The 25,624-nt window shown below is 48.5% G+C and overlaps 1 protein-coding gene across 1 annotated transcript; it reads right to left on the reverse strand.

Annotated features, from left to right (window-relative positions):
* Window positions 1–3,657: 3,657 nt before the first annotated feature.
* Window positions 3,658–4,911, reverse strand: LOC138528070 (myb-related transcription factor, partner of profilin-like). The gene is made up of 2 exons (XM_069639515.1): window positions 4,638–4,911; window positions 3,658–4,217 (listed from the first exon to the last, which is right to left on the reverse strand). Exons 1-2 carry the CDS (start codon window positions 4,909–4,911, stop codon window positions 3,658–3,660), a joined length of 834 nt encoding a protein of 277 aa, XP_069495616.1.
* Window positions 4,912–25,624: the final 20,713 nt, after the last annotated feature.

The raw sequence follows: 25,624 nt of genomic DNA on the forward strand, positions 1-25,624 counted from the left end.
ACAACAGTACTTTGAGCGCTAAGCTCCTCATTTCGTAGGGCTGGACTACATAAGTTAGGGATTGTTGATGAAGGACTGCCTAAACTGATATATGTGCTGAACTAACCCTTCCTGTTACAGGTTGTGGTTATTTTCTCTCCTATCATCAGCATTAGGCTAATTACATTATTGAATATATGTTACATAGTCAAACATGTGTGATAAAGGTTTTCTTGATAACTGTGGTTTCATCGTGTTTTTGTTATGAAGGCTTTGTATTTTTGATATACATCTGTCAAAGGGTAATCAGTTTTACTGGGTGTGCTCATTGTGGGCTTCCGATCACTCTCATTCCTCCTGAGACTTGGGGCCTCATTACACGGATTGCGGTAAGGGAATAACGATACCGGTAAGGGAATACCGGTATCGTTAAAAACCCTTCCCAATCACGACTTGGCCAACCGCAATTAGCGGCACCGCTAAGAACGGTGCCACTAATAGGGGCTAGTCCGCGGGCGCTCAACTCCTCCTCCCGTAAATAGCGGCATGCCGCTATTAGCACACCATCACAAGCCATGCGGACATGCTAATAGTGGCATGGAACAGCCCCAAAAAGCCCATACCGGCATGGCGTAAATACCGGCATTGCGAACCACCCGCTAAGAGAAATGAGCAGTGTTCCCACCTGCCACAGGTGGACACAATCAGCACAGGTGGAGGCAATGGAAACTGTGGCAGCACAAAAGGAGCACCCCACACCCTTTCCCACACCAAGATGGTTCCAATACTAGCAGCATTACATGGGCTGGAGGACATGATTGCATTGCAGCACCAACAACAACAGGCAGCACAGAGGAGACGCAGGCAGAGGAGGAGGAGTAGGAGGAGGAGGAGGGCGAGACAGGCGCAGGAAGCCCCACCAGTGCACCTAGTAATACCACAGAGGCAGGCAGCAATCCCCAGGATCCGAGCCAGTCCATTCAACCTAACCCCTGAGCAGATACACACCCTGTAGCGTCTGGACCGGGATACCATCACCTGCATCGTGGACATGATACATGACGACATTGTGAGCCTCATAGACATCCGAACTGCCATCCCCCCTCTACTGAAGGTGGTAACTGTGCTCCACTTCCTGGCCACAGGCACCTACCAGCATACAGTAGGGCAGATGCATGGCATCTCACAACCAGTATTCTCACGCACGCTGACTCAGGTGCTCGATGCCCTCCTCAAGCACACAAGTGAACACATATCCCTGCCAGGGACTGCCCAGGAGATCTCCCACACCAAAGTTGGCTTCTATTCACTGGCAGGCATCCCAAGTTGCATCTGGGCCATCGACTGCACCCATGTGGAATTGGTGGTCCCAGATTACAATGAAGCAGTCTACCGAAACAGAAAGCAATTCCACTCCATCAATGTCCAAATGGTATGTGACTCAAACAAGACAATCACACATTGTTGTGCCCGATATCCCGGATCAACCCATGATTCAATGGTCCTGCGGAACTCAACGATACCACGCTACACGGTGCGACAAGCCGGACAACGTTCGTGGCTACTTGGTGAGTAGCAGGGCAAGCACATGGCAGTGTGATGTGGGTTGTGATTGGGGGGGGAGAGGCATACTCCAACTGGGTGTGATTGGGGGGGGAGAGATGCATACTCCAACTGGGTGTGATTGGGGGGGGAGAGATGCATACTCCAACTGGGTGTGATTTGGAGGGGAAGAGATGCATACTCCAACTGGGTGTGATTGGGGGGGGAAGAGATGCATACTCCAAGTGGGTGTGATTGGGGGCAGGGGGGCATACTCCAACTGGGTGTGATTGGGGGGGGTGATGCATACTCCAACTGGGTATGATTTGGGGGTAAAGATATGTATACTCCAACTGGGTCTGATGGGGGGGAGAGAGATGCATACTCCAACTTGGTGTTATTGGGGGGGAGAAGATGCATACTCCAACTGGGTGTGATTGGTGGGGAGGGAGATGCATACTCCAACTGGGTGTGGACTGTCTGTAGAACAAATGGACATACAGATGTAGGCTAATATCCACCAAGGCAGGCCACAATTTACCGGAAACAAAAAAACATGCAATTTGAAGCAGCACAACATTGAAAACAATCCAAGATGCCAAACATGACACATCCATCCACATACACATTGCACATCATACCGCACCCCATATGACACAAATCAGCAACATGGCACCAATATGCGATTAGAAAATTTGCGCTGCACAACATCACTACAGCTATGCGCCCTTGAGTGCATGCGAAGGGATCACCTCTAGCCATTGTACTGAACCACACCCCACACCACTACTGAAATGACGCTTCACAGCATGGCGACATCGATTTCAGAATGGCAGTACACTAGCAGTGTGGTACCAATTTTGCATGGGCTCAGGAACACCAAGACCTGTCCACACCCAGGACATGGCAATTACTGGCAGAGGCATGCATGGTGCATGTCCACTTGCAAGGACAAGCTCACCTTCTCACATTGCAGTTACACAGATCGTCTCCATGCATGCTGGGATTCGTGGATGCCAATCACAATGCAAACTGGATTAGTGTGATATGTACAGGTTGCACTTGAGGTGAACAGTAACAAGTCCCCATTGTTCCACCCATGCACGTGATGCTGGCTATCCCCTGAAGAGGTGGCTCCTTACCCCTGCACGCAACCCACAGAACAGGCACGAAGAGGAATACAATTGTGCACATACCTTTACCCGCGTCGTGATTGAGCAGACATTTGGCCTTTTGAAGACACGGTTCCGGTGCCTAAGCAGGTCGGGTGGGGCTCTCCTGTACGGCCATGAGAAGGTGGCCAAGATCACCATGGCATGTGTCATGCTGCACAATATGTTTATCAGACGGAATGTGCCACTGCCCCCTGACGTCGAAATGCAACCACCTGATGAGGATGAGGAGGGAGGGGACGGGGCTGCAGGTCATGCAAGAGGCGATGCCCAGGAGGGACTCGATGTGCGTCAGCATCTGATCAACCAAATATTCTGAATCACATGGTTGAACTCTGTTGGATGGATGTGGGTATTAGTGCACTGGTGTTTGTGGTGAAGCACACAATGGGCCCTGTCCCCCAATAAAGTTCACATACACAATGATGAAGTCCAAGCCTGTGTCTTAACTTGTCACCAGTGTATTAAACATATTTTGAGAAGAAAAAGTGCATGGCCCCGAATATGCAACCACCCTCCCCCCCCACAACACTCCCAAAACACCCTTTCCCCCCCTCCCCTCACAAGACTCCTGAAACACCCTTTCCCCCCTCCCCCCACATCACCCCCATGTGTGGCTTGCACAACGTTGGTGTCCTGCTGCACATGTACCAGCTAGATCCTGCTGGCCCTATTTCCCATGCCCACCACCACCATTAGGAGGTTGGGAGGGTGTGCGCCTCATGGTGCGCAAGGAGCGGCAGCGGGGGCTTGTCTGCCTTGAACTTGCAGAGGAGGAGGTGCCTGGTTGTTCCTGTGGTGGTGGTGGGTACTGTCGGTCCATCGCGTCCGCTATGCGGATGAGGACCTGCCTCAGTTGTGCCATCTCCTCGCAGAGCCTGTTGATGCAGGCTTCCATGCCCTCCCTCGACTGCCTAGCATTCTCCCTGAACTCCTCCCTCAGACGGGCTGCCTCATCTGCATGCTAGCCAACCAGGGCTGTAATATCCTCCTGGCGCTGCCTGATGGTGGCCAGGTCATGGCCACTGTGTCCAGCTCGTGGGGTGGCTGCTGCACCTTGGTGTATGTCTTGTGGGCTCCAGCACCCTGCCATGGTCTCGTCACCAGACTGGCCATGGCTACTGGATCGTGGTGTTGGCCGTGGGCTTGCTTCTCTGGATCCTGTGGGGCTGGGGGTCTGCATTTGCATGGGCAAGTCACTGGCCTCCTTTGCCTCCTCCACGTCAGACAGTGGCGCAGTGGCTGTTGCCTCACCAGTTGAACTGGTGGCAGCAGAGAGTGGGTCCTCCGTGGGTGTTTCCTGTGTTGGGGGGATCACAGCAGTGGGTGCAGCAATTGTTGCAGCTGTAGCTTCAGGTCTTGGTGCAGTGGCTCTCTTGCTGTGTTTGCCCCTCTGCAGGTGCTCACTCCTCCCTGTGCCCCTTGATGTGGTGGCGGTGTTCCCTGTCTCCTGTGCCCTGGCTTGTTTTTTGGCAGGGGGTGCCTGTGTTGCAGTGTCCTGCTCATCACTGTCGGTTTGTGAGCCTGTGGGGGACAAAGAGGGGCGGATTTTGTTCATCATGCTGTTCTGTGCATTGGGATTTCATTAGTGGGCATTCAGGTCATGGGGCTGTTGGGTGGGTCATCCATGCATGGGTCTGTGTGGTGATGCGTGCATGTGTGTGTGTTGCGGTGTGACACTCACATGGGCAGGGTTGTGTGCGCGTATGGTTGTGGCCGCATCCATGAGGTGATTCTGGGCTCACATTTGGGGGGTGCCTCACCTTTCACAGTGCATTGTTTCATGTGTACACTCGCCTCCATCTGATGTTGTGGGCGCACCACGCTCCATGTCCCTGACTCCCTCTATGGATTCTACGCCAATCGTGCTGGCGCAGGTCTCCTCCCACTCCCTGAGTTTGATGGGGGAATCAGCACCACCTCCTGTGGCCATGGCCAGCATACGATTTGTAGACAGTATGCTGCGGACCCGGAGGTGGAGATCGTCCCACCGCTTCCTGCAGTCTTTAACGGTGCGGGTGGTTTTGCCCACCGCACTGACTTTCTGTGCCACCTCTGCCCAGATGGCCTTTTTTTTAATCAGGGTCTCACGCCGCATGTCAATCGCGAAGACGACATCCGCGTTTGCAGCAAGGGTCTCCGTCAGCATGATCAGCTCCTCATTTGTGAATTTTTCCATGCGCTGGCGATCTGCGGCTTTCTTGATTGCCTTGGGCATTGTGAGGGGATCCTTGATGCTTTGGTATGGCACTGGTGTGGAAACGGGTCCTGGGGGCAGAGGATGGCAATGGATTGTGTTTTTAAAGATAGCCACCGTGCTCTTTCCCGTTCCTGTGCGATCGCTATTTCCGTTTCCGCAATTTTACGGTGACCGCTAATAGGGTCGGAAGTGCTATCAGCGCTTTCGTCGGTGCCGCTAAGGGTCTTTTTGGGGTCTTTAGCGTCATGGCGGTAGGGTCATTACCGGCATGGCGCTGTGCTCGCGTCCACGTACTCCTAATTGCACGCAATAGAGGCCTCTTGCAAAGGCGGACACGTTAATAGCGCCATGCCGGTAAGGGAAGTATTTTACTGCGTTCCGTGTAATGAGGCCCTTAGTCTTGACTTTCTGCCATGCTACTGTATATTGGTCTGGTTTGTCCAGAAGGCTCCCCTGTTCCACTAAACTAGGGTGGCCTCCTAAACTTCTTCCCACCAGGTCAGAGTTTAGAAATCCATCTTAACAAATTGGTCCACAGCGGTGGGATAAGATCGGGGTACCCAGTGTTGCACACTGGTGAATTAGCCAGTGTTTACTTAGACAGAAAACAAAGTGATCTTAGTTTAAATTTAACTGTAAGCCACCTGCCTCACTTAAAATATGGAAGCAATTGTGAACAAAACTTTGAGTGCTTCTAAATCAGAAACTCTGAGAAAGATCTGTGCTGAAAGAGGCGTGTCAGCCTCTGTCGCAAAAGCCGAGATGATCCAAAAGATCATGGAATGGCAGGAAAGACAGATCTCAGCTTGTCCCTCCAATGACAGTGCAGAAGGTGCTGGGGCTGTGTAATGGATTCTAAAACACGGCACACTCCAGCCAGGGAATTCTACCACTGACCCTGAAGGTGGCGCCCAATAAAACACGCCCTTTTATTTTTGTTTGAACCCTGGGTCCTTTTTTGAGAAGGTACCCAACCCATCTCAGACCCACCTTGACAAATACCCTGTGTCACAATGGACCATGAACCAGGCCGGTGTTTAACAATGAAATATTTATTTATTTTTAGAACTGAAATGAACAATAAGAGCAAAAGAAAATTTAGGGCAGCAGCCACTGTGGTGTGGCAATACACATGCTAAAACTTATAACACGGTTAATTGAACTTCTAACACTAACTAGAGACACCTTTAATAGAAATGGGAACAAAATCACTTTCCTTTAAAATCATAGATGGCACTTCAGTTAAGCACTCCCCCTGCAGCACTCCCACCTCCCCCCCAAACACCTGCTGACTAAATTCTGTGTGGATGGAAAGCAGTGACAAGGAGTCAGAAAGAAGGAACAATCATTTTTTAAATTCGACCCACCACCCCAGAATGGGAGACCAAAACGAAAACCTTCAAAAGGAGCAAAATGGCATACTCAGATTTCACTGGTTACTTATGGATAAGTTACACTCGTCGTAGGATAGCTTGGACAGAAATGTGTGTGGCTGTACTAAAGAGGCAAAGATGCTTACAGACTATTGAGCAGGGTACCATTTGGCAAAGGACTAGGGTTTATATGGGATTTTTATAAGATTTTAACAGAATGCAAGGTAAAAGAGCACGATATGCAGTTTTTGGGTATTGGGGGAGCTGATATTTACAAAATGCACTTGAGCTGGGTAATTTGGACAGCCAGCCCGGTCTCTGGAAAGCGGGGCCAAGGATCTGGTCATGGGCAGCGCGGGTCAAGAGATCTGGTTTCTGGATCAGCTGGACTCTCCTAGTTGGGAACAGCTGGGCAAAGTCTGGTCACTGTGGACAGCAGGGGACGGGTCAGCCGGGCAAAGAGTCTGGCCCCTGGATTCTCCTAAAGGGGATCAGCTGCCTCTCCTCTTTTCTCCCTGGATTAGTGGGTATGCCTGGATCTAGATGGGTGGTTCTGTCTGGATCTGGATCAGTGGTTTGTCTCTGGATCATTTGTTTGTATCTGGATCTGGTTTTGGGTCTGGGTCAACAGGTCAGGCAATCAGTCAGTCAGTCAGTCAGTCAGTCAGGAAGCAAGTAAGTAGGTCAGTAAGTTCAGGAAATTCAGTCCCTTGTGTTTTCCTGTCTCCTGCTTATGTAGGCAAAGTGACATCAGATACTTTTACAATATGGCTGTAAGTAATCTGGACATACCCCTTGAATTGGATAGGCCAGGATAATTGTGTCCCCTCCTTTCTCTGGGCTGATTGGTCCAGGAGAAGTGACCTCATCTTGTGTGTGTGCATTTTATGACTCCCTTTGTCTCACAAGCCTAATTTCTCACAAAAGGAGTTATGGAACACAACTTCATATTTACACTAGTCACCATCATGACAAATAGATGTACAGATTCCATACTCCATGAGGAATTGGCCAGTCCAAACGCCAATTCTGTGTGATGTTGCATCGCCCTTGGGCACAATTTTACTGTTTTCAGGAGAAACAAAACAAAATTTCTGCAAATGGCTACACATATGCCCCCTGCTATTTCACATATTCTCACCAAGTGTTAAGTCTGTATCATTTATACTTCACCCAGAAATGCATTTTTCCTGCCCTTCCAGTACCACAGGTGGTAAAATCATGCACTTCAACTCATTTTGCTTGTTGAAAATTCACATAAAATACTGGCATAATATCAACATGTTGCTTACTTGGGGTGCTGAAACAAATGTCATAATGTAAAAAGTTCAGGAAGGGCATTTGTCACTGTGTGGGCTGTCCTTCAAATCCCCACAGCCAACCTGTCTCCTCTGTGTCAGTCTGAACAAAAGGGTTTCCATGGCGCCCTTTGAAACCAAGCAGTTGGGGCGAAGGAGGGGTGTCAAAGGAAATCACACCTCTTGGTGACAATGCTAGTTCCCCTTGGGTCCATTGTCCCTTGCAGTAGAAATTCCACCCAGTCTGATGAGGTCGCGAACTTCCACACTTTGGCCCTTTCATATGCTCCTGGGAGGCTGGTCCATGCCTGGAGGGAATTATTTTCCCATGGGGGCAAGGAACCTTTGAAGTGCATGCCTAGGCCAAACCTGTTCTGCTGGTTTAAAACATTTTTTCTTTCTTTCTGTCAACAGAATCCAAGTCTTTTTGGGAATAAATATAATATACATTTTAGAGCCAACTCCCGCCTCCATATATATAATAATGTTTCTGTGCGAATAATGGTATTATTTCACATTTCGTTTTCAAAATGTCATTTTCCTGCTTTGCAAAGCAGATTTACCCATATTCTTTTTCTCTCATGTTCATTTCACAAAATGTGTTTTTGCTGCACGCAGCTTCCTTCGCATTTTACTTTCAGAAAGGCTTTTTATAGATCTGGTCAGTTTCTGTACACAGAGACATGCTTGAAAATAGTTTCTTGGTAATTGGCACAAGGCAAGAGAGAGATCATTTTTCCTTTGAAGTACTTAGTGTGTGTTGGTTTATTTCCAAAAGTAAATCCAAGCTGTGCAGACTTGAAGCAGAAAGAATTCTTTTGCTCTTCAAGGACTTTACCGATGAAACAATGCCGTTCTGGGAGGGATGGCCTTATTTGACGGTGTTCAAAATGAAATACACGGACAGGGCAGTGTTTTAATAGAACAAAACTGTGTGATGTTTGAACTGAAAGTAGCACCAGTGTGATGCTGTTTTTAAAAGTAGGTCATTTTCTTGCACAGCCTTGAGTCTTTAAATGACACAACAGGACTGCATAGCCATTCTGACTTTAATCTGTTTTCTCTGGATTCACGTGAAGGGAAACACCACACAGACATTCTTGGGTTGACTGTGTTCAAAATCTCGCCCCACATGTGCTGAGCAGCCAAAAGCACAGCCGATTTGTATGTTGAACTGCAGTTTTGTGATGCAGGGAATTTCTGTTGGGACTGCTAAATGTACCCCACAGCAGCTGCCTTCATCGAAGAGACAGGTGATGATCAGTATGATTTAGAGTGCCATGTTTCTTTTGCTAGGTCTGAGGCCGATGCCATGCTGGAATTCAAAAGACAAGAGCTGCTGTTTAAGCAGAAGGTGCTTGAATTCTGCATGGTTAAGCGAAAACTGGAGAAACAGAAGGACAGGGATCACCAGTTGGAACTTGCAAGGATACAAGCTGTCAATGGCTCCTCTAGAGGATCTGATAATGGGTCTAGCTCCTCCTCTCATCCACAGTTCCCAAAGGATCTGCTTAGTACGTATGATGACAAGAATGGCATCATGGATTGCTTAACTGCATTTGAGTATGCATGTGAAGTGCAAGAATGTGTGGATGCTGATACAATTGCATGGTTGCTCAGCCGACTACCCCATTCTGTCTGAAGTGTCGTTATGGAAATGTCTAAGGCTAACAGAAAAAGAAATTGCAAATTTGAAGCACATTCTGCCCAATACTTGAAATGATTCAGAGATTACAAAAAGGTAAAAGGTGATACTTGGGTCTGGTATGTAACTGATTCCTTGAACAACTTTACTAGCTGGGTGGAAGGTTACAAGGTCACCACCTTTTGAGGGTATGATTTGTTTATTCGTGCTTGAACATATTTTTGCTTCTTGTTCTCCAGAGCTTAAGCAACACCTGGCTGATTCTAAGGAGACGGATCCTAAGAAATTAGCCAGTGCAGCAAATGAATGGGTGTCACACAGAGTGTCCCATAAGGTCAAGCCTACGCAGGAGGTGGGGAAAAAGCACAAAGATAAGGAGGGTGGGGATCTGATAAACCTTCCTCCTATAAGGGCCACAAAAAGCATAACAAGGGAAAGTCACATTAGAAAGTTCATAATAATGGGAATCATCCTCTCAAGCATAGCTATGGCTACAGTAAGCCTCCCTATGTTCAAAGACCCAGTGGATCATGTGTGACTTGTGGAGTAATTGACCTTGTGAAGAGGGACCCCAGATGTAAGGTCAAAATCTTGGGGGTCCACTCTGAGAGTCTGGCCTTTCCCTCAACGAGGAAGAAGAAAATATCACAGGGGTTTCCTGCTTTTCTGAATCCTTCCCAGTGGGATAGAATCTGAAATAGTCTTAGTATCCCTGGGTCCCTGGGAGCCTAGAGTCTCAGAGGCTTATGCAAGTATTCCTGATAAAACCAAGCTCTACTTTAAGGACAGTGTGCTAATCAACAAAGTTGATACTCCTGCCCTTAGGGATAGTAGGGTCCGCTGAACTATGGTAGATTTTGCATTGGTAAACCAAGAGGAGCTTGCCAGAGCTCCCTTGATACCCACCAAGTTAGCTGATGGCCCTCCTCTCGGGTTCCCAGTAATGCCTGTAAATATAATGATCAATGGTACAGTAGTAATGATACCTGTGAGTGTACAGAGGCAAGTCCCTGGAAAGGTTCTGCTGGGAAATTACCTCAGAGACTTAGGTCTTGTGGCGGACACAGCAGAAAGACCATGCACAAGGTCACAAAGGCTGCCCTGACCATATCCAAGGCTGAGCCCAAGCCAAAGGGGAAAATCAAGGCTAAGGAAGTCAAGAAACTCAGAAGAGGAAAAGAGAATATTCCCCCTAACTCACCTGCCACTGAGGGGGAGGTAGTTGGCCAAGCACCTGACCCTGATGAGAAAGAGGTGCTGCCTGAAATTCTTAACCCACATGACCATCCTGAACTCCAATGTTTACTAAGAGTTAGTAAGGGCCAAAGTGAGTGCCTATCTTTAGAAGGCCTACGTAGACGGGCCTGTTACCAGCTTGAGGGAAACCTATGATTTATTGGGAAGGTGGGCTCCGGTACATTGAGCCCACAGAGTCTACTGAAAGTGACCATATGAGGTTGGTGGACCCCCTTCAAGTAAGACCCTTCATCCTACAATTGGTGCATGAAGTTCCTCTAGCTGTTCACCTTGTGATCAAGAGAACCAAGCAGAGGCTATCCATGCATTTCTCTGGCCCGAGATGGGGGCCCATGTAGAACGCCATTGTAGGAGTTGTGTCACTTGCCAGACATCTGGTAAAGTAGTTCAACAATCCAGGCTCCATTGGTGCTCCTCCCCGTGGTGGAGGTGCCATTTGAAATGGTAGTGGTTGACATTGTTTGTCGCCTTGACCCTCTGACCTCCTCTGGCAATAGGTTTATCTTAGCACCAGATATCCTGAAGCCATCCCATTGAAGACTGTGACTGCCAAGTCAGTTGCAAAAGCATTGCTGGGCATTTTTACTAGGGTTGGCTTCCCTAAAGAAGTTGTGTCAGACAGAGGCAGCAGCTTTATGTCGAAGTACATGCAAGCCATGTGTAAAGAGTGTGGGGTCACTTATAGGTTTTCATCAGTTTATCAAACACAAATGAATGGCTTAGTTGAGAGGTTTAATAGAACTGTGAAGAGCATGATTGGGGCTCTGGAGGAACTTCAAGGGAGAAAATAGGATCTCCTGTTGCCATGCTTACTGTTTGCCGCAAAAGAGAGGTACATCACAAGGGTGTTGGATTCAGTCCCTTCAAGCTTCTTTTTGGTCACCCTTTTAGGGTACCATTGGCCATAGTAAAGGAAGGGTGGGTACTCCCTACTCCTTCCATCACTACAAATGTAGTCTATGTGTTGGGTTTCAGGAAGAGAATGGTCCTTCTGATTGCTCAGGCCAGTGATAAGTTGAAGGCAGGTCAGGCTCTGATAAAACATTGGTATGACCAGAAGGCTTCCCTTATTCACTTCACCCTGGGCCAAGAAGTCCTGATTATGAATCCTATAAGGCCTAGAGCCTAACAGGACAAATGGTCAGGCCCTTACACATGTATGAAGCAGCTGGGTGAGGTAAACTATTTAGTGGCTCTTAGGAGAACTGGGCAGGCCCCCAAAGTGTTCGACATAAATAGGCTGAAGGCTTTCATCCCTAGGGTTGGAATAGTAGCACTACTTTTGGCATCAGACAGTGAAGAAGAGGAATCCGAACCTCTGCCTGAGTTGTTCCAAGGTAGCCCTTCAAATGGCTGCATTGAGGGTGTCCATGTGGCCGCTTATCTGACTCCTACCAAAGAAGAGGAAGTAAGGGCTTTGCTTAGGCAGTTCTCCCCCCATGGTCTCACTGACTCCTGGTTTGACACCTTGGTGTAAACACAAAAATAACACGGGGGACAGTGTAACAACCACATGTAGGGGGTAGAGGATGTCAGATAAGGTAAGATCTTAAATCTAGACGGAGGTCAACAATATGTTAGATCTTGGGGTGATTGAACTCTCTTACAGGGGTCAAGTCCTAAAAATTAAAGTGGGGGGACTCATCAACAAACACAATGGGATGTGACGTTGCCACAAATTAGCATATCAAGGTGAAAAAGCCCACTACAAACCCAAGCAAAGAACTCCACAAAATCATCTCTGAATTCACCCATCCGGCTTGCAACACGACTGTCCCGACTCCCTCACAATCACTGTGCGACTCACTCTCCCTCCACTTCTTCACCACAGCTCTCGAAAGAAAAAATACTCTAGACACCAACCTAGCTCTCTTACATCCTCCAAGCAATTCTCCCCCCATACCGGCCACCCCACCAGATGCGACCATTACGCAACCAACGTTTGAATCCTTTAGTCCAGTATCACCAGAGCAATTTCACAAACTTCTATTTGCCTGCAAACCATCTGGCTCGCCACTGGACCCTTGCCCAGCCACAACCCTCAAAGAAATGTTCACTTCCACCTGCGCAGGTGAACATGCAAGATCCATCATAAATGCCTCCCTTTCCTCTGGTATCTTTCCCGACGTATTAAAAACGGCTTATGTCAAACCTCTAATTAAAAAACCTTCGCTCGACCCTCTCGAGCCCAAAAACTACTGCCCCATCTCAAACACCAGATTCCTTGCCAAACTCATTGACCGAACTGCCTACTCCCAACTAAATGCCTTTGTCGAAGCCAACAATCTCCTAGATCCCGCTCAATCAGGTTTCAGAGCCCGTCACGGAACTGAAACCACCCTAACCTCAATTTGGGATTGTAAAGCTACTGGTGGGGGTTGCCTGTACTTCCGCTCTCTATATGGTAGAGGAGAGGCACAGAGGACCCCAGCCAAGATTCTCTATAGGGTAGCAATGGACGAGCAATCAAGGCCTAGCGTCTCAGGAGATGATGCGGGCTGGTTCTTAAGTACAGTGTAGTCCCCGAACCCCCACAAAGGAATGTCCACACACTGTATTACTGAAAACACAGTCTTTATATAATTAATATTCAAAGGTATGTACACGATCACAATAACGCACTTTGTACTCGGAAATCAACAATGATAAATATATACAATTCTAAAGTGGTACCACCAATGTTATCAAATCTCATTAAAGTGCATTAACTGTACGGTTAAAATGTCACACAGATCAATAATGAGGAAACCAGCAATAGAGTTAGGAAGGAACGCAAGATGGTTGAAACAATAAGAAGAATGCTGGCCCCTACCGATGGACACAGTTCTATGTGGAGATTCCCCCCTCTTCCCCCCCCCCCAACCTGGGCAACCTGTAAGAGAAAGATATATAGCACAAGCACAGTCCATATATTGTTTACTAGTCTTGCTTCCCCCCTATAAGGTTTTACCCCCCCAATGTACCTGGTGGAGTAGAGTTCTTCGAAGACGCGTCGAAAGATCCTTCTTGAGTGCCTCCCTTTAAAGCAGGAGCCACGGATCGTCGGGAGGCGTCGAAGATGGTGAACTTGTCGTCGACGGCGGCAATGAGAAGTTCGAGGGTGCCGAGACCACGACGTCGATCCAGGCGGTGCTCGTCAGCGACGTCCTGCGAGGATGAGGTGTGCGGGGCATCTCGGCGATGGGTTGTTCAGGACCGCAGAGAGTTTCAGAAGAATGGTGGCCCAGCAAGGGCGTTGAGTCGTCGAAGTCTTTGTGGCCTTGAGGTGGCAGGAAACCCACCGGTGGATTCTCTTCGGCGCGTTGGTCATCCTCGACTTTCTCCGGCAGGACAAAGCGGTCGACGTTGCGGACAAGGGAGTCCTTCGATTCAAATGTTCTTAGGCAAAGGAGCGGGTGGCTCCGGTCGGCGGCGGCACCGCGTCAAGTGGTCCCCACGGCTGGCAACACAACTTCGACGGGCCTCCAGTGGTTACACAAACCTGTGAACCCTGGTCGACAGCAATGGACTTTGACAGTCCCATCTCGGGTCGGCAGCCTTTCGAGGGTCTGACTTCCAGGGAGCTTCGGCGAAGGTTAGCAGTGCTCGATAGTCCCTCGGAGCATGGGAAGAGGGCACCTTACCAGGTCCTCTCTCGGATCAGTCCTTGACGAGTTTGGCAGCTTTTAGATAAGGTTGAAGCAAATGCAACAGCAAATCTTCTTCTTCCAGCTGGGTGTCGAGGATCAGCAGCTCCACTTACTCTTCAAGTGTAGACACAGCTTCTGAACAATTTCTAGTGGTGAGAGGTCCCCAGATATACTATCCTGTCTCTCATCCACACTGCTGGGTCACACGCAGCAGCCAATCCTACAGAAGGACATTCATGGGGTCAGTCAGCCAATCAGGCACACAGTGCATTCAGGCCATCCTCCTCCCTCTCAGACACTCACAACAAGGAATGTGGATTGGGACAAGTACCCAGCCATTCAACACTACACACTGCATTCAGGCCAGTTTCGGGCAGGGCTGTCTCAGTCTTTGTCTCTCATACCAGAAACCAGACAGCCACAACAAGAAGTACATATTGGTCACACACTCCATTCACCCAGGTCCCACCCACAGGGTGTACCCACAACATACAGTCACTGCGTAGGCTCCAGCCAGTCTGGACTGGACTTCACAACAACACCATATATGGAACTTCCACCCAACAGCCAGTCAGGGGGAAGGGACAGAGTGAGGGCTTCCCAGGACTTTGGGAAAACAAGGTAACAGGCAATAGAAAGCAAGAGGCCACAGGGGCCATCTTGTTTTCTATCAGGAATCAAGTAATTCCAGTGGCAGGGCCTGGGTATCCCAAAATGGAGGCTACTCAGAGCACCTGTGAAATTCAGCATGGAGCTGCCACCAACCCATACCCTGCTCTGCGGGCCGCCCACAGGTGCCCAAAAACATACACTAGGGGTACAGGGTTGTACCCCCACCCATGGGTGCTGTAAGGGTATACCATGGGTCTGTTCACCAAACCAAAAGAGAGAGAGCTGCACCGCCAGGAGTCCCACATGAACTCCTGCGTGGAAAACACAACAGAACACACATTAAAAAGGCAGTAAAGGACAAGGATATGGAGTCCCTGTCCCTCCGATGCATTTCCAGCATCACAGGGATGACCTTAAAATCACTCAATCCTCCTAGACTGCCTCCACTCTGCTCTTAAATGGATAGCTTCATTCCTCAAGGATTGGTACCAAATAACGATACTCTCCAACTATACCTCCCAAGCCCGACCAGTCGACACAGGAGTCCCACAAGGAGCAGGCCTATCTGCCCTCCTGTTCAATCTCTACTTGATCACCATTCCACCAATAATTTGTTCGCACAACATCCTGTGCTACAACTACGCCAACGACACTCAACTAATTCTAAAACTCCTGAACTCAAAACCCAACTGCCGACCTGACCTGGCCTCCTGCCTCCTTGACATAGAACTCTGGATGGCCCAAAGCCACCTCCGGTTAAACCCCTCCAAAACGGAAATCATGTTATGTGGCAACCTGGAACTTCTTCCACAACCACTACCCTGGCCATCCACCATGGCCAACTCAACGACCCCCTCCAACTCAGTGAAAAATCTTGGATGCACCCTTGACTCTGACCTAATACTCTAGCGCCAACTCAACAACGTCTCAAAGTCCTGCCACTACCACCTTAAAACCCTTAGGCGCATCTTTCCATATCTCTCCTTTCCCAACAGACTCTCTGCGGTCCAATCAATTGTTATATCATGACTGAACTACGCAAACCCCCTATACCTCGGAGTCCACGCGTACCAACTGAATAAACTCCGAAGGGCACAAAACGCGGCAGCCAAATTGCTTCTTGCGCTTGGCCCAAGAGACCACATCTCCCCAGCCCTTAAGACGCTGCACTGGCTTCCAGTAGCCCAAAGGGTGACTTTCAAAACCTTGTGCATCTCCCATCGATCACTGCATAAAACCGGACCTCAATATCTTCAAGACAAGCTAAAACCCTACAACCCCCCACGCACCTTAAGATCAAGCTCAGCCGGCCTCCTAGTCATTCCGAAGACAAACTCAATCAGGTTAGGCGGATCATCATTCTCAGCCCTGGCCCCCACGCTATGGAACTCACTCCCACCCCACATCCACCAGACTGAGGATTTAATGGCTTTCCGCAAACTGCTGAAAACCTGGCTCTTCCCCTAAAACCAACCCGTACCAAACTAACCCAAACAGACCAACAGCAACTCAATGACACCAATCCATCAAACCACCTGATGCGAGAAACTGACAGCTAACGACCGCCAATGTAAACTAGAAGGGCAAACAGAATTAAATTAATAAAGTAGATCAAAACAGTGAAATGGTTAATAAGAGTAAATCATATGGGAACAGGAAAGAGATTTAAACTCCCGAAATGGGTAGAATGCATGCGGAGTGAACAAAGTGAATGGCGTGGATGAATTAGTTAGAACAGATAACTATATAGTTCAAATGAATATGGGAATCGAATGAATATATAGACCGGATGAATGTATCGAATGGATGAACATGTTGAGTGGATGAGTGTTAAGAGCGGCTGGGTGTGTAGAACGGACAAGCGTGCAGAGCGGATGAGCGCTTAATACAGGGAAGCGAGTAGAATGCAGAAGTGCGTAAAACAGATGAATGTCCAGAACGGATGAGCGTAAACGGGATAAGTGTGTAGAAAAGACGAGTATGTGAACCTGATGAGTATGTAGAGCACATCAATATGGATAACGCATGAATATGGAAGTGTGGAGAGTGTGTAGAACTAGCGGAGGAGTGTATTGAGCGGAGGAGTGTATTGAGCGGAGGAGTCTATTGAGCGGAGAAGGCAGATGAGTGGAGGAGGCGGATAAGTGGGATGAGTGGATAGAGTGGATGAGTGGATAGAGTGGATGAGAGGATAGAACAGACAAGTGGATAGAACGGATGAGAGAATGAGTGGATAGAGCGTATGAGTGGATAAGTGTACAGAGTGAATGAGTGTACAGAACGGATGAAGGTATAGAACAGATGAGTGTAGAGATGAATATATAGGACAGTGTGGGGATCAGATGAGTGCGTAGAGGGGGTGTGTGTGTAGAGGGGGTGTGTGTATAGAGGGGGTGTGTGTGTAGAGGGTGTGTGTGCGTAGAGGGTGTGTGCGTAGAGGGGGTGTGTGCGTAGAGGGTGTGTGTGCGTAGCGGGGGTGTGTGCGTAGAAGGATAAGTGCATAGAACAGGTGAATGCCTAGTAGATGTGAGGGGATAAAGTGGGTGAATGCCGGAGCGAACAAGTGCCTAGAGCGAACGAGTGCCTAGAGCGAACGAGTGCCCAGAGTGAACGGACATGTTGCGTAGAGCGGATGAGTACGTAGAACGTACAAGCACAGATTCCATCCAATACTGATGAGTGCGTAGAATGGATGAACGCATAGAGCATGGGGCAGACGGGAGTGCATGCGAGAGGCAGACAGGTATGCATGCATGGGGCAGACAAGAGTACATGCTTGAGGCAGACAAGGGTGAAAAGGAGGGCATGGAACGGACTGGAGCGCATAGAATTGCGTGACGTATAAAGTATGGTTTGGAACGCAGAGAACGCTTAAAGAGCATATAACCCACAATGACTGGAGTATGCATGGCGAGTTGGAGCGCACGGAGCGGACTCGAACGCACGCAGCAAGCCGGAATGCATGAATGCGTGGGGCGGACCGAAATATATGGAGCAGATTGGGATTCATGGAGTGGATAAGAGTGCATGGAACGGACTGGAGCACGCGAGGTATATAGTATGATTTGGAATGCAGAGAATGTCTGAATGGGCATATAACCCATTTTATCTCACCACCACGCTTGCTCTCTCCTTACATCACCACTCAACTAGAACACAGTAATACCATGACACATTCGGTATAACTGTTCTCATACCAACACTCGCCGCTCACTCCACATCATTCTAAGTAATCACTGCTGGTAACACACCCCCCAGCCAGGCGTTCTCCTCAGGCCTAACGCAGCCACATCCGATCTGGATAAATCCTGCCAGAATGAACACATACTCCTGACCTCTCAACCACCACACCTACCGCTAGAAAGCAGCTATTACACGGATACCGCACAAGCTGCACACATACCCGGTGCTCACACGCACCCTTTTTGACTCTCTCTCCTCTCTCTACTGATATGAACTTCGGTTCCCAAGGGCGTTTAACCTACCAGCGCCTTCAGACCATACCAATGGTATATAAGGCACTATATAAATGCAAAATAACAATAACAATAACAAATATACACTTTTCATTAAATTGGGTTTGCATAACCATCTAAATTGCACAGTACAAACGGCATTTGCCTTTCATAAAATCAACACACACACAACCAAGAAGGATATTTAATTCCAATAGTGTTTTTGAAAACGTTAAACGGTGTGCATGTTTCAAATTCCAAGAACCAATGGGACATTTCACCTTTAGTTGTTTATTTTTCATCAGGTTATATAGTACAGTGGTGAAGTGTCAGGCCTGCAGACCTGATGACTGCGTTTTGATCCAAGGTCGGCTTTAATTAATAAATTCAAAGGGGACATTCATTGTTTCTCATTTTAGCTGGGGGGACTGAGTCCACCCTCTGAATAAAGTGGGTGGACTCCACCCCCCTGCGTGTAGCCTCGACTTAAGCCCTGACCCTCTAGTAGTCCATGGTCCAGTCCTGTGGTTCTGGTTCCAAAGGAAGGTACCTCTGAGCTAAGGTTTTGTGTGGATTACAGGGCTCTGAATGCTGTCACCAGGACAGATGCTCACCCCTTGCCTAGAACTGAAGAGCTGGTGGATACCTTGGGTGCCTCCAAGTACCTCAGCACATTTGACCTCACTGCAGGGTATTGGCAAATAGCCCTAGCAGAACATGCCAAGGAGAAGATAGCATCCTCAATCCCGGAGGGTCTTTACCAGTTCAGGGTAATGCCCTTTGGAGTAAAGAATGCACCTGCTACTTGTCAAAGGCTTGTAAATTGTGTCCTAAATGGGTTGGATGAATTCTGCTTAGCATATCTGGCTGATATAGCCGTCTTCAGAGCCACCTGGGAAGAACGTGTGAAACACCTGGGAATAGTATTACAGGTTCTTCAGAAGGCTCACTTGACCACAAAGGCCAGTAAGTGGCAGATTGGACAAGGATCTGTGGTCTACCTTGGCCATGAAGTAGGTGGAGGGAGGATTCATCCACTACCCAGTAAAGTACTAGTAGTACAAGACTGGCCTATCCCCACTACACAAACCCAGGTGAGAGCCTTCTTAGGTCTCACTGGGTACTATTGAAACTTCATGGCAGACTATGCACCATAGCTGCCCCTCTAACTGCTCTCACAACTCCAAAGAGACCCAAGAAGATCCCTTCGTATGAAGAGTGTGAGAGGGCCTTCACTGTCTTAAAAGGCTCCACTACAAATGTTATTTTATTGTGCAGACAGATGCCTCTGACACTGGGATAGGTGCTGTACTATCACAGGTACATGAGAAAGGCAAGGAACACCCGATTGGATTTATTAGTCACCAGTTTAAGGACAGAGAGCTCAGGTGGTCCACTGCAGAGAAATAATGTCTTTGTCATGTGTGGGCCCTAAGGAAGCTGAGGCCCTACCTCTATGGGACCCACTTCACTGTGCAAACTGACCAAAAGCTCTTAAAGTGGCTAATGAACATGAAAGGAGAGAATCCAAAGTTTCTCAGGTGGTCCATAAGCCTACATGGGGTTCACTTCACCATTGAGCACATGCCAGGTGTCCAACCTAGCAACGCTTTTGAGTTTTACAGAATGTATAATCGACCTGAACATGAGACTCATCCAGGGGTGGATTAAGTCCCCCTGTCATTAGGGGGAGGGAGGGTGTTAGGAAAGATTTCCCTTGCATGCAATTTTCCCTTCATTTGTGAACCCCCCCCAAACTGTTTGCGTTGGTTTGGCTTACCTAGCCTGACTTTTTCCAGTGGAGCACAGCCTTCAGCTGCACTCCTCTGGGCCTTTGCAAATATTTTTTTTATGGGGAAACTGACACGTCCATCAGGCTGTCAGTACTGGGAAACTATGTTTCCCTTAGTCTTCATCTATGTTGCCATTTCTTGGTAACTTTTGATCTTATGTGGCAAGTACTTTATAGTACTGCGCATAGGGGTCCTTTTCTTTCATGTCCCTAGCCACCCACTAAGGATTTTTGGGGGGTTTTACAAGTGTGCCTAGGATGGACTGGTGGCAAATGTTTATTTTAAAGTATTTTTATATCTTTTCTATGAACCATACCACGTTTACCGCTAGACTGTGGCTAGTGCAGAAAATGGCAGTGCCATGAAGTCTTATGTTCTGTCCTTTGGCCATTTTGTCCCTTTACCTTCCCCCAGGTTGAGAGACCTGGGTATTTCTTATTTGGGCATGCAGCCTCCAGCAACAAACTCATCTTTCGCGGGCTCCTGCATGTCATGTGTGCTAGTGCCCAGGAAGCAGGTTGGGACAGTCTGGTCCCAATCTACACTACTGCTGCCAGTATGTCTGGTAGTCATGAATGACTGGAGCCACCATGGGCCAAGATTGGCCCACGCATGGCGTGCATGCAAGAGAGCAGATCTTCTATTGGCTATCCGAGAAATGGGCACAAAACGAATCTTGAATAAGAGAAGGCGCTCTGCATCCATTCCAGGTTGATCTATTGAGGTTTACACTGAACCTCATAAGGAGCCAAGTATCCTTAACAAAAAAGTAGATCAAGGAACCACCAGTGACGTGCTAGGAAGGTTTGGCAACCCGACCCCGCTGTTGTCCCGTTGGATCCCTGTTTCTTCATTGAACCAGGAAGGCCTGCATGGGTGCTTCGCCCTTCTGGAGTAGTGGGAACAACTATACTCTGCTTTTCCTACTTACCTTCGCAAAGAGCCTCTACGGAAGTGTTCCTGGGCCATCCAGTGAACTGTCCAGCTCAAACCCAGGCTATTGCACAGGAATGCTCACATCCTGAGTTGAGACTCGAGACTTTGGGAATCACTAGCTTGTGGTGCTGGGCACCCTTCTGCCAAACTCCTTGTCCTAGCTCTTCCGGGTCATGATTTATGAGAGATTTATGAGATTGTGCCATTCCGCAAGCATTTGCGGTCCCTGTGTCATCCCGCTATGGTGACCATCGCTGAAAGTGCCTGCAGATCTTACCTACCATGTCCTGAGATGTGCTTTACCATAACTATTGTTCTTCCTTCAAGGGCTGAGAAAAGGCTACTGTCCCACCACGGACAATCATCCCGTCCTGCAGCTGCTGACAGCCAGAGCCAGAGCATCCTGAAACTGAGGGTTAACACGTACATGCGAATGGTGCTAGACTGCCAAATTTTGGTCTGGACTGTGTCAAGAGTCGGTGAGTACTTTCCTAATTTACCAGTGGCCTCCTCGCACATCCATTTCTTTTTACGCATCCCTCAAACGATACTCACCTTAGCTGGGATAGCCTGCGATCTGCAACTATTCCCGGACTCTGAAAGTCACTTGCAAGGGTAGTCCATCCTCTAGGAATAGGACTACCCTGAGCAGCTACAGCCCCCTGAAGAGAACCCGCTTTCCGTTTTACGCACGACTGCACATTGTAAAAGCACAACAGTACTTTGAGCGCTGGGCTCCTCACTTCGTAGGGCTGGATTACATAAATTTGGGTTTCTTGAGGGACTGCCTCAACTGATATTTGTGCCAAACTAACCCCTTTCTGTTATAGGTTGTGGTTATTTAATCTCCTATCATCAGCATTAGGCTAATCAAATTATTGTATATATGTTACATAGTAAATAAGCGTGTGTGGAAATTGCTTTCTTGATAACTGTGTTTTAATCATGTTTTTGTTATAAAGGCCTATAATAAATGTATTTTTGATATACATCTCTCTAAGGGTAATCTTTGGAGTTTAACTGTGCTCATTGTGGGCCTCCGATCACTCACACCATAAGGGCCGCATTAGGAGTTTGGGGGCAGCCATGCCCTTAATAAGGGCATGGCTGCCCCCAAACTCGGGTCCGGATCCGGGTTCCCTGAATGGGGAAATACCGTGCTATTCCGACCTTGGAGGGCCCGGTATTTTCCTATTCAGGGAACCCGGACCTGGTCCATCCCCATTCCCATTTGGGTCCCCAGAGGGCTCAATGGGAATGGAGAGCATGCTAACAATGGGCCTGTTAATGACGTGCCCGTTGTTAGCATGCTGGGCCGCTCGCGGGACCCGCTAAGGACGTCTGGTAAAACCAGGCGTCCAGAGCGGGTCCCGCAAGTGGACCTCGTAATAGGGCGGTAAGGGATTAATGGCTCAGGCACCTTTACGGGCACCGTTAACCCCTTACCGCCCTCCTCGTAATGAGGCCCTTAGTCTTGACCGCCTTCTAAGCTACCGTAGATTGGTCTGGTTTGCCCAGAAGGTTCCCTGTTCCACTAAACTAGGGTGGCCTCCCAAACTTCTGCCCACCAGGTCAGAGTTTAGAAATCCATCTTAACAGGTGGTAATCCTCCATTATATACATGCTTTCACTGTGTTGTGCAGCGCATTCCCCTTCATTATACATGCCAGGAAAGCACTCTGCATGACATGCCACCTTTTGTCTACATGGAATTATGCCCTGCAGCCCACTATTTGAAGAAGAATACCCTCTCAAATGGGCTTCTGGAGGGACTCTGTCCATTTGGGCAGGAGGTGGTGCTTAGGCACCCCAGTCCAGAGGAGGCCATGAGGGCATTTGGGTTGTAGCCTCAGTATTGCACAGGAGAGCATATGCTGAGGCTTCAAATTTAGCCCTCAAATCCTTTGGGGAGTTTTGGAGGCGGAATTTCCAGCTTTAGCATTTGAAGGAGCGGAGCCAAACAACTGGGTAGAAAAAAGTATATTTTTAAAAAATGTGTTTATTTGCATGTGTGTATGCACAATTGTATGTGTACATGTTTGTATGTATCTGAGTGTGTGTATGTGCTTGTTAAAGTGCAATTTGTCGGTGCTAAGAACAACATGATGCAGAAATGTTTTTCCTAGCTTAGCTACGAATTACTTAGTTCTATCTAGAACAGCAGACTGCTGTACAGAGTGTGCAAGCCAGCACTTGGGCTGACATATTTTAAAGGTAGCGCAGTACTGTAAATTGATGCCTCTCCATGGGTATGTGCATCCATTGGAATTAGTACTTGGTCAGGTGTTGTTGAAAAAGCCATGTTTTTTTTTCATAACAACATTTTATTGGGTTTTACAGATAAACACAACATCAGCAACATTGCAGTAATCAATAGTCTGCACCAGCGTGATAATGCAGTTCGAGCTGTCAGGCGGGGAAAGTGTTTATTGGTGACCTGATCACTGTTGTCCATGACCCTGCCTATTCGTGGTGTCCGAGCGGGATCCCGCGCTCTGGGTTGGTCCGGCTTGAGTCTATAGTCTAATAAAGCGGGCTGCCTTGGAGCCATCTGGTTAGTGGGGGCCTTCAGGTGAGCGCTGGAAACTTAGCTGCGTAGTCCATAAATGTGTCCCAAATGTTTAGGGCTCTATTCAGAAAACCTGAACGGATTGCTGTGACCTTTTCAGGGACCGATATATCCCAACACTTGGACCACCATAACGCTACTGATGGTCCGTCTTCGTTTTTCCACAACCAGGCAATTGCGATTTTTGCTGCTAGGAGTAGGTGCGTGCATAGACGAGGGATGTGCCCTGAGACTGGGAATGCTCCTCCTCCTGTTTCGCCCACAAGGATAAACCCAGGATCCCAGGGGATAGAGAGACCGGTGATTTCCTTGATGTGGTTTAATACCTCTCGCCAGTATGCATCTGCCTTCGGGCAGTTCCAGACCAAATGGAATAGTGAGCCAGGAGCAGGACAGCCGCGCCAACAGGTTCCGGTGATGTCCGGGTTGGCCTTGTTGAGCTGAGCTGGGGTAACATAATGCCTGTAGCAGAGTTTGTAGCCGCCTTCCCTGTTTGAACTCTTATGCAGTCTAGCCCAGATTTTCTCCTACTTCTCGACCTCTATTTCCCTTCCCAAGTCCTTCTCCCATTCGAGCATGTACCTTTCTTTTTTGGAGGGATCTGCCCTGTCTAGGAGACGATAAAGCACAGAGGTTCTTCCTCTTTTATTTGGGGTCATTAGAGAGAGTTCCAGCACTGTTAACTCTCTGGAGCATTTTTCCCGGACCACCCTGTGGGACAGCCAATGCCGGATTTGGGCATAGTGGAATCTTTCCCGCTCGTCCACCCCGAATTTTGATTTGCATCTCTCGAACGAAATGGGGATTCCCTCTTCTAGAAACTCGCTCGTTTTCAGTAAGCTACCGAGGGCTGGAAGCTGAGTGGGGGCCCGCCTGGTGAGAAATCGGGATTGTTCCAAATGGGAGTTAAGGGACCGAGAGCTCCTCGGATGCCCCATTTCCGGGCTGCCGCTTTCCAACTGCAGACAATTGTGATCATTGCAGAGAGGGGGCCACTGTTTGCTTGTGGTTTTATATTTGGCAGATGTGGGAGATCCGAAGGTGTGCCCGGGCACCAGGCCTCCTCGAGCTGTGTCCACTTCGGGGTGTCTTGACTATTGTACCGAGGAGAATGCGTGCGACAACTGCGCCGCTAGAGCGTACCTGGCCACATCGGGTACTCCCAGCCCGCCTTGCACTTTCCCCCGCATCATTATTCGTTTACCGATTCGGGGTTCCCTCCCTGCCCCCCAGACAAATTCCTGAATTTTCTTTTGCAGAGCTGCCAGGACAGGACCCGGGATATGGGTCGGTAATGCTGTGCAATAGTACAGCCATCTGGTGCTTAGATTCATTTTTATGGCGGTAATCCGCCAAAACCAGGAGATTTCTTGGGACTTCCACCTCTTTAGATCGTTTTGAAGTTCTTTAATCAATTGCGGGAAGTGGCTTGAGTACAAGCGTGATGGGTCTTTAGTGATATGTACCCCAAGGTATTCAATTGATCCTATCGCCCATGGGATCGGCATTAGGGGACTGAGGCTAGCTCTTTCCTACTTAGAGAGATTAATTGCTAGGGCTGAAGATTTGTCCAGGTTTACTCTGAACCCTGATAGAGCCCCGAACTCTTTGATCTCTTCCCATAAGGCTTCCAAGGACGACGCCAGGTTTGACGCTGTTATTAACACGTCGTCCGCATATAGCGCGATTTTGTATTCGTGACCTCCCACGGTGATTGTATCCGTCTCGGAGTAGTGTAATTTCCCATCTGCTCCGACCAGTTTGAGGATATTGTTCCTGTTACGGATCTTTTTCAATGTTTGCGCTACCACCTTGTTTGCCTTATTCCCTTTACTATAATAGAACTGCCTCGTGAAGGCTAATAACTTGGCAGTTTGGTTGGCGCAGTGCATTTCTAACGCTATTTTGGCCTTCCTCAGAGCTCTCTCTGTTCTCCTAGAGCTGCGTGACTTCAGCTTGGCCCCTAGTTGGTTTACCGTTTCCTCCAGTTTGGCTGCAGCAATGTTCGAGATTCTTCTCTGTTCCGCCCCAGCGCTAATCAGGGACCCTCCGACGACTGCTTTCATCGCATCCCAAATGATGTTGATGGGGGAGTTCTCCGTTGTGTTCTCCTTGAAGTAGTTAGCTATCGTTTCCGCCACTTTCGTCTAGTAGTAAGGAGTCA

Source organism: Ambystoma mexicanum, chromosome 7q (assembly GCF_040938575.1).
Source record: "Ambystoma mexicanum isolate Mex_15411 chromosome 7q, UKY_AmexF1_1, whole genome shotgun sequence".
Taxonomy (NCBI): domain Eukaryota; kingdom Metazoa; phylum Chordata; class Amphibia; order Caudata; family Ambystomatidae; genus Ambystoma; species Ambystoma mexicanum.